Source organism: Drosophila guanche, unplaced genomic scaffold (genome assembly GCF_900245975.1).
Source record: "Drosophila guanche unplaced genomic scaffold, DGUA_6, whole genome shotgun sequence".
Classification (NCBI taxonomy): Eukaryota; Metazoa; Arthropoda; class Insecta; order Diptera; family Drosophilidae; genus Drosophila; species Drosophila guanche.
This window is the reverse complement of record NW_022995753.1, coordinates 4,956,997-4,965,699: the sequence shown is the minus strand read 5'-3', so window position 1 is coordinate 4,965,699 and position 8,703 is coordinate 4,956,997. Positions and strand designations below refer to the sequence as shown.

Here is an 8,703-nt window from a genome sequence, read left to right as displayed (position 1 = left end):
GCTCAATGGCGGATCATGGCAATCGCGATGAAACGAATAAACGCAAGTTGAGCAAATGGCCAAGTCTGTTCCCTTGGCGCCACAAATGCTGCAATTGCGGCACGAGGGGCATTTGTACTTCTTGCGAGCAACCGAGAGGACATCAAAACTGATGGACATGCACGAGAAATGCCCTGAAAAATGCATAACAAGAAACGTGTGTGTGTGTGGGTGTGTGTAGGGTACGGTGTGTTGCGACTGTAACTTACATTTGTGCAGGCAGCTCTTGCAACCAAGAAAATTACTTTTGTGTCCAGAGCCACGCTTTACTTCCATCTGTTTGCATTTCTGACATATATCATACTGACGCTGCGGCTGGGCGCCTGACTCAGCATCTTGGGCATCAGCATTGGCAACTGAATCTGGCTTGGTTGCAGCCACCGCCACAGGCGATGTAACACGCACTGGGACCGCTGCTGTGGCGGTCGCGGTCGCGGCCGGTGCCGGCATTGGCGCCGTCTGTGCTGTGGCGTTTGCTGGCGTTGTGTTGCGGTATCGTACATAGTTATCGGATGGATCGTACACTTGTTTGGGCTTCTATTAGTTGCGGCGGGCAAGTGAAATGAATGAATATTCAGTACCGGGAGGTATTTGGTAAATCGGCGGGAAATTGTAACTTACCTTGAGGCGTCCTGTAGTGCGAGTTGCTGTGGTTGTTGTGGCGGTGCTTGTCGTTGCGGCAGCATCGTTGCTGTTGCTGCCGGCGCTCGAATTCAACGTGCCGTTGGCACTGGTGGACTCGTCCTTGTCCTCCTCCTTTGCACGCTTCATTTTTGCCGGCGAATTACTTTAAAATTCAGCAGACTTTATACGAAAATGTTGTTACTTGCGCGCTCGTTTGCTAAATGTGACCGTTTCTGTTGAAGCAAATTATGTGTTGGAATTTCTGCTGATGGCTTCACATACAAATCCAAGAAATGTATTTAAAGTGTTACCATTCATGGTTAAATGGGAGTAGAGTTACAGTACATATCCATTTGGTTGGTATTTAGTGTGATATTTGGTGACGTTGGTTTATTTACATGCATGCGTTAGTAAATTTCTGCGTGCGCGTTAGTGCCTTATAGAGAGCCATTTGGGGTGCTCTTTTCTTGTGCACGAAAAAGGAAATAAAACCAATACCCCTATTATGTTTTGCTATTTAATTTTTCAGTTGTTGTTTAAACAAAACTATAATACAATCTATCGTTGTCTTTTAATGCATGCCTTAACATTAACGAAGCAATTTGAAGCACTACAAACATTAAATTTGGTAAATAAACTTAATTGCGGAATTAATTTACAATTGTTGCTACTGTGTATAAATATTTAAGTAATCCATTCCAGAACACACACAAAAACAATGCCTGAAGCCTTCAATCAATCTTGATACGCCTGCCATAGCGCCAGGCCAAACGCACCAAATCCCGATGGGCCAGTGCCCAGGCGAGAAGACACGCAATTCCGGCCATTAAACCAATGCCCAAATGGGTGAACAGAGCAGCACTTTGGTACTGCAGAGAGAGAGAAAGAAAGAATTATAAATTTGAAGTGTGAAAGTGTTTTGCGCAGTGGCTGACCCAATAGCAAATGATTCCAGAGATGATGAGTGTGACGCCAAAGAGTTTGGCTGGCTTGAGACCCTGCAGTGGATTGAGGGACAGCGGCTGATACTGCTGCCTGATGTAGTAGGTGCTGTAGAGGATGCGGCCGAGCATGTTGATGCAATTGGCAAAGATGAAGCCAACGGGCCCAAAGATGCCCGTCAAAATGTAGGAGAGAACGAGGAAGCTAACCGAAAAGATGGCCATCAGATAGTTGTACTTGTCGATGTCGCGACTGGTGTTGGTGGCGAACATGTAGCCCTCGCTGATGCCATTCACGGACAGCAGATAGATGGCCAGGCAGTGCCACTGCAGCAGGCTCTGGGGCAGGCCGCCGGCGACAAAGTCTGGGCCGCCGTACAGCAGCAGCACGGGATAGGAGTAGCTCTGGCCAAAGGTGAATGCCAGCAAGCCAATGGAGCTGACGCCCAGCAGCAGATTGTTCAGCACACTGCTGGCCTGTCGCACCTGCTCCTGCGGCTGCTTGGCCAGGCGCGTGTCCCGCGATATGGTCTGCGTGAAGTAAAAGTACGAACTGTCCTCGATGGGGCGGAATATGAAGCGGGCGGCCATGCTGCCCAGATTGTTCACCACATCGTAGGTGGCCTGCTCGCCGAAGCTCAGCACGGGCGAGACCGACATCACATACTTCTCGCCCTCGGTGAGTATCTGCTTGAGCACGCCCTGTTTCACGAAGCTCAGCGTTAGCGTTTGCAGCTCACGATTGAAGAACTTGCCAATGGGATCGTACATGACGCCCGGCAGGAATTCGCTGAGACGCGTGAACGGGAAATCCTCCATGTGCTCGAACAGTGTCAGTTCCCAGGAGGTTGGCGTTGGCTGCTTCTTCCGTCCCTGTTGCACTTTGTAGTCGTTGAAGCGTCCGATATAGAAGTAAAAGAATCCATACTGGCCGAGCACTATGGTCACGGCACTGGCCAGCTGGGCAATGCCAAAGGCTGTGATGGCCGCACTTCTATCCCCAATCACGATCCACAGAAAGATGGCTGAGCGCACAAAGATGTGCAGAGTGTTCAACAGAATTTTGAGCTTGACAAAGCAAAAGACCTGCGCCACAAAGACCGTGGACTCGGCGAATAGTTCCAGAACACAAGAGACAGCCACGGCATAGCAGGCAAATTCATACTGTGAGGAGTAGATGGCGTCCACCGTCGACAGACAGTTGAGCCAAATGTACAAACAAGGGCCACACAGGACGGCACAAATGGGTACACTGCGGGAGAGAGCGTCAGATTGAGATTTGAAGTGGGGAAATTATGGGTTTGGATTTACTTACGTAAGCCACATCTGGTTGATCAATTGAGCCCATGAGCACCTGTCGCGCTGCTGCGAATTGGCACTCAGTGCTGCCCGATTGATGGCCTCCCGGGACAAGAAGAGCAACGTACTCTCGAGCAGCAGCAGGCGCACATTCATGATACCCAGCACCTCGCGACCCACATTACGCACAATGTACGCATTGATGCCGAACGTGAGGATGCGGCATAGTATCTGCGAACAGGGTGATAACAATAGCAAAACATCACAAACAGAAACAGAATAAGAATGGTTTATGGTGACTAATTGCGGTTGTGTGTGGGGGGAGGGTGGTCTGTGGGGCTGGCTCCCCAACCAATTTGTGCCGAATTCGAACGAGCGCTCACCTGAAAGATAATACTGAAGCCAGCGCCCAGTAGACTGCTCTCTAGCACGTTGCGTGCCATTGCTCTGTATTAGTGGGTCGGCGGCATTGCATACAGATGGGGCAAATCAAGGTAAATTTGATAAAATAACAAGGAAACTGTTGACGAAAATCGAAATCATTTGACAGTGCTGGTGAGTGGTCAACAGCTGATCAAAGTGTCCGCGTAATTATCGATTAAATATACCGTCCGAACCTCGGAGATATACCAAAAAATACCCTCCCTTTTGCAAAATAACCGTAAATACACAGTAAAATTCACTTTTCTCGACTTTGATGTTCTATTTGATATAACCAGCTAGTTAGGATTCTCAGCGCTAGAACTATAATTTTATCTGATTCATCAATCAATCGTGCACAAGATTGGTTTTCATGTCTTCCTTTTATTGTATTGTGCATTATTGGGCATGGAAATTTATGTCATTTGACAATTTGTTGCTGACCAACGGTACTATAGTATGGTATAAGCATTTGCGTACCCTATTTCCATTAAGTGATAATAATGACTTTATCATTCCTGAAATTCTTTTAACCTTTTATATGATTTCTATGTTTATATGTATCGATAAAGATGTATTCTCGTTGAGATTAATCTTCAACACAGAATGACTTGTTTTGCATTGATTGAAGCTAAGATGTCGAACATTTTCTCCATTCGAGGATATTCTTTTTTGCAAGGGTAGCAAAATGACAGTGCTGGTAATCAACAGCTGATTCAATCTAGCCAATGTTTGAACCACTGAGAGTAACAGCACGTCGCGCAAGTAACATTGCCATTTCAGAGTGTTAACTAAGCGCTAGAGGAGGGAACACCGGTGTTTTTTCTCAAAATACCTATTTGAAATGGAAAATGTTGGTCTAAATGTTCCAGTCCAGCAATGTAAAATTCCTTTTTAAAAGCTGTAGACATGGCAGCAGTCTATTTCAATCGAAGTACTGCACAAATATCGCTTGAACAACAGCAAATGTTATCGACTTCCACTGTTAACCACTTTGGCGCTTTGGCGTCTGTTAACCGCAACGGCTCGATGTTAGGTTCAACTTAAACTCAGCGCCCAAGACAGCTGTCGACTGAAGACTTGTCTGGGCCAACTTAGTCAAAGTTTTACCACGGCCCGAGACGGTTTAAGCCAAGCCAAGACAACAACGCGATTAAAAAACAAAAGACGAGTGCGAGTCCGAGTCCGAGTCCGAGACGAAAGAAAGAAACAAATAAATAAAGAAAGGTGCGCGCGCATGCGCTGTACGTTTAAACCGAGCTGAAAGTAATATTAATAGCAATAAGAAAACCAAAAATACAAAAAAAAAAAAAAAAAAAGCGAGTGGAGTGTTCTGCAAGACAGAGCGTGAAGTGCAGCCGACTGCTGCATTGTTTTTGTTGTATTTTGTTTGTTGTTTTTGTTCAAGTTTTGCTTCGCATTGTTGTTAATAAATATGCGGAAAATCTAATCCGTTCAGAAAACGTAACAATAAACGACGTCAACAGCGGCTATTGATTACAAGTCGTGCTTAGTTTGTGTGACACTTTTTGCACTGCAACAGAAAAATAGAACGAGCGAACGAAGAGGCAGCAAAAACAACAAAAAAAAAAAGGTTGCTTTGCTGCTGTTGTTCCTTGTGCTAGGGCACTTCTGGCTTCTTGCTTCTGGCTTCTGGCTTCTGGCTCATTCACCTGGCAGCCTAGCAGCCTGGCAGCAAAACGCGGTCATGCCGCTTAACCTGCCCTGCTTATAGATCCCGGCGACCCCACAGTGCATTTATCAGCAGTACCATTGAGACTTGGGGAGGGGGGGGTATACAGCTTCAACCATCCCATCCAGGATGTCGGACATTTACTATTGCAGTAATAGCCAGGTGAGTGAGGAAATCGTTTCACAAGAATTTCGCTCAGGCAGCAGGCAATGGCGTGTGAGGCGGTGGCGGGCATTGGCGGGCACTGCATTACCATTTTTCCTTCTTCCTTTTTTCGCCCTTCCTGGTGATTGATTTATTTTTGCCCATAGATTTGGCACATATTTTTGGAGCTTCCATTTGCGATTTAACCAAGGATTTATAATTTATTCTCAGCTTTCATTTATGCCTAATATTATTCAATTCCCCCACCACTCACCCCTTCTGCCCATTCTCAAAAGGGCAGGCAAAAAACCAGAAATCTATTTGTTAATCTGTCTGAGAAACTTTGAAACCTTTTTCTACTCTTTTTTTTGTTTGGTGATCTCGCCTTAAACGGCTTTCCCCCAGCGCCAGCGTCGTTTGTCATAATTGGAAATTGCTTTGAGCAGACAGCAGACAGCAGACATAATTAATGAAACGAAAAGTAAAAGCGAGGCAGCAAAACTACTGTTTGATTTTGTCATCGATTGGCGATTGCATAAGGTCTGGCATCCACTCGATCCATCTCGTTCACATCTCTGTAATGCGAGTATTTGCTTGGAAAATATTATGGAAATTATATTGATAGTCAGGCCAGAAGCCACGCCTCCTACTCTATGAGGGCAACAGCATCCACACACACATAACACAGCACAAAAAAAAGCACAACAATTTCTGTTTTCCTTTGGTCGTTTTGGGTTTTTGGATTCATTTGGCGTTTGGCCATTGGTTTTTGTCTCTTTTGTTCAGTGTAAAATCTGAAACTCTCGTCAGTTTTGCCTTTTTTTTTTCAAGTGAAAGTGCGTCCCGTTATAAGCCAATTTTGACTTAGTAACTTACTTTTGCTGCTGCTGCTTGCTGTTTACTGCTTGCTGCTACTGCTTGCTGCTGCTGCTTGCTGCTGCTGCTTGCTGCCTTGGGCGCATGGCTGCGGCCTCCTTCGTACCAAAAGAAATCAAAAGTTGTATCTTTACTTCACTGGAACGCACTCCCATTCCATCTGGGTCTGGGTCTGGGTCTTGGTTGGCTTTTGTGATTTTAATTTGCAGCTGTTTTCATGCAAAAATTGTGGCTCTCGCGGGCTTATTATTATTGTTTATGCACTGGCTTTTCTTTTCTTCGGGTTTTTTTTTTTCGGTAATATTGTAGGTATTATTTCTCCCCACACCACACCACACCACGCTCTTTTACGTGCCGTGTGTATAAATTTGTTTGTGAAATGAATCGTCGTCGCTGGAGACTTTTGTTACTGTGTTTCTCTTTCTTTGGTCTTTTGTTTTCGCTGCTGATGAGAATTTTTTCCAGGCAAAAACACACCTAAAATATGTCGCCCCAAACAATGAGCCAAACAACAAATGAGAGCTCCAGCAATGCCGAATTAGTGTATGCTCTGCGGGTATATTTTTTCTTATTTTGTGGGAATTAACTAGAGGCCTGGCAGCGTACATCGCTTCCTTCTATGTACCTGCAAAATGCAGTAGTTATTTATGTTTGATTTGGTTAAAGTTCTCGTGCAGAAGTTGTCTGAGTGTGCCACCAAGTGAACCAATGCCACCGATTATCACATGACAAAAGAGTTAAGTTCATTTTAAGGGTATGTGCACCAAGGTTTTTCCCTTTAGCGTTGACCAAAGTTGTGTTTTTTTCTGGTTGATTGTTGATTGTCGCAGGGCGTGTGTGTGGTGGGGCTACTGCTTCATTGTTGAAGTACAAACTGCAGACAGATAGAGAGAGAGAGCGACTGTTGAGCAATTTGAAGTTGATGTTGGAATTGTTATTTTGCAGTTGTCTCTCGTTAGTTTTGCTGTTGTTTAGGTGGGCATATGTCAGCCGAGGCTGTGGCATTCCAATAAGTCTATGGGTCTATAAGTCTCTAGTCTGAGTCCCTCTCTCGCAGCGCATTTTATGCGCCAAAAGTGATTGCAGCGTCAACGACAACAACGACAACAACAAACTCGTTTGGCTTAGAAACAAACGCAACAACTTTCAGTTGTCTGACGCTGTTGCCCGTCACCGTGCCACCCCCCACCTAGTCCGTATGGGGCTTATCTTGCTCGTGGAACCCCATTACTGCTTGCTGCTTGCTGCTTGCTGCTGCTGCTTTTGGCTGCTGCTTGCTGTTATTTTCGGTTTTTGTTCAACAGTTTTTTCCCTATCGCTCTTTCTTCTTTTTGCACAATCACCTCCAAAACACCCCAAAGGCAAACCAAAAAGGCTGACGCCATTTGGAGTGCTCACTTCCCCACCCCCACCCCCACCCCCACCCACAACATACATTGCAGAAAACAAAAGCAAAAAAAAGGGAACCCAATCCAATGAACCGATTAACAGCTGTGTAAAAGGCGCTAACACTTTTATGGTTCCCCCAAATGTTAATTAACAGACGCCAGGCAACAGAGACGCGGGCAGCATTACGCTTGTAGATTCACTGTTAACCCATTTGAAATGAAATGTTCGATTGGAGAGTACCGGGTGCAAAAGAAATTGCTTATTTTTGCAAATACTTGTAACATCATGGTTCAGTCACCATTTTGTCACAGTTTGTTTGTGGCACAATTCAATTCTCTGTACGAGTGTGTGTGTCCGTCTTGGCTGTTTGTCGTCACATTTTGCAGTCATGTGCAACAGGTTCACACAAACAGCAACAACCAGCAATGGCAGCCAGCAATATGAAATGAAATGTTGTTGCCATTTTGCCAAATGCCACTAGACAGCGGGCGACAAAAGCAACAACAACAACAACGACAACCACCACTGCTGAGAAACTCCGTCCAGAAATAAACTTGAGCCAAGCTTTGATTTTTATACCGTGTTAACCGTAGAGAGTTCGCCAAAGGGTATTCTGTGTTTGTGCAAAAGGCAACAATCAATGCATATTCCTACTTGGATTACTGTTCAATTAGGGTGTCACAGCGGTCGACACTGCTTTTTGAGAGCGAATCAAATGTTTCATTGAGCGACCTTTTAACAGAGCAGAGCAGTAGAAGCAGCAGTCGCAGTAGCAGCAGCGCAGTAGCAGTGTCAGCAGCAGAAGCAGCAGCGCAGCAGCAGAGCGCTCTCCGACACATAGACACACACAGCACACATGCTGCCCATCAAGCAGTATCGATAAACACTTTATGGGTGGGAGTAAAAGGAAAGAGAGTCAGAGTCAGAGTCACAGCCATAGCGAGAGCTGAAAAGAACTTTCTCTGGCTGCGGCTGTGGCTGGGATTTGTTGAAGGGGGCTTGCATTTATCGAAAAATGTCATTGAAATAAATTAGAAGCAGAAAACAGAAGAGGGGACAAGGGGCAGTGACAGTGGCAGTGGCAGAAGAATAAGTAGAAGACAAAAGCCACAAAAAACGATAGCTCTGCTCGTTGCTGTTGCCTCTTTCTCTGCGTCTACTACAGAGGAGCCTCAAAGAAAGTAGCACAAATCATTGGCTTTTGCCACTGCCTTTCTGCCTCTGCTTCTTCTTTTCCATCATCATGATCATGAGCTTCTGCCACTCACTGCTTGCTAC

The 8,703-nt window shown here is 45.5% G+C and overlaps 3 protein-coding genes across 6 annotated transcripts in view; 1 reads left to right on the top strand and 2 right to left on the bottom strand.

Annotated features, from left to right (window-relative positions):
• The window catches only part of LOC117588523 (histone-lysine N-methyltransferase 2D), an 8,355-nt gene extending 7,426 nt beyond the window's left edge, over positions 1 to 929 (bottom strand). Inside the window, exons 1-2 of one of the 2 annotated variants that reach the window (XM_034279878.1) lie at positions 661 to 929; positions 457 to 576 (exon numbers count right to left, since the gene is read on the bottom strand). In XM_034279878.1, coding sequence (XP_034135769.1) covers positions 457 to 576; positions 661 to 810 — 270 coding nt within the window. In that variant the 5' untranslated portion in view covers positions 811 to 929. The remainder of the gene's footprint in view (positions 1 to 456; positions 577 to 660) is intronic. The other variant, XM_034279879.1, reaches the window with a different exon arrangement.
• A 286-nt stretch (positions 930 to 1,215) lies between these two features.
• On the bottom strand, positions 1,216 to 3,473 carry LOC117588527 (protein RFT1 homolog). The gene is made up of 4 exons (XM_034279885.1): positions 3,287 to 3,473; positions 2,920 to 3,134; positions 1,599 to 2,856; positions 1,216 to 1,532 (listed from the first exon to the last, which is right to left on the bottom strand). Exons 1-4 carry the CDS (start codon positions 3,344 to 3,346, stop codon positions 1,395 to 1,397), a joined length of 1,671 nt encoding a protein of 556 aa, XP_034135776.1. The 5' UTR covers positions 3,347 to 3,473; the 3' UTR covers positions 1,216 to 1,394.
• A 953-nt stretch (positions 3,474 to 4,426) lies between these two features.
• LOC117588488 overlaps positions 4,427 to 8,703 on the top strand; it is a 16,244-nt gene continuing 11,967 nt past the window's right edge. For 2 of the 3 annotated variants that reach the window (XM_034279790.1, XM_034279789.1), the window contains exon 1: positions 4,427 to 5,178. In XM_034279790.1, the coding sequence (XP_034135681.1) occupies positions 5,146 to 5,178 (33 nt within the window). In that variant the 5' untranslated portion in view covers positions 4,427 to 5,145. The remainder of the gene's footprint in view (positions 5,179 to 8,703) is intronic. The other variant, XM_034279792.1, reaches the window with a different exon arrangement.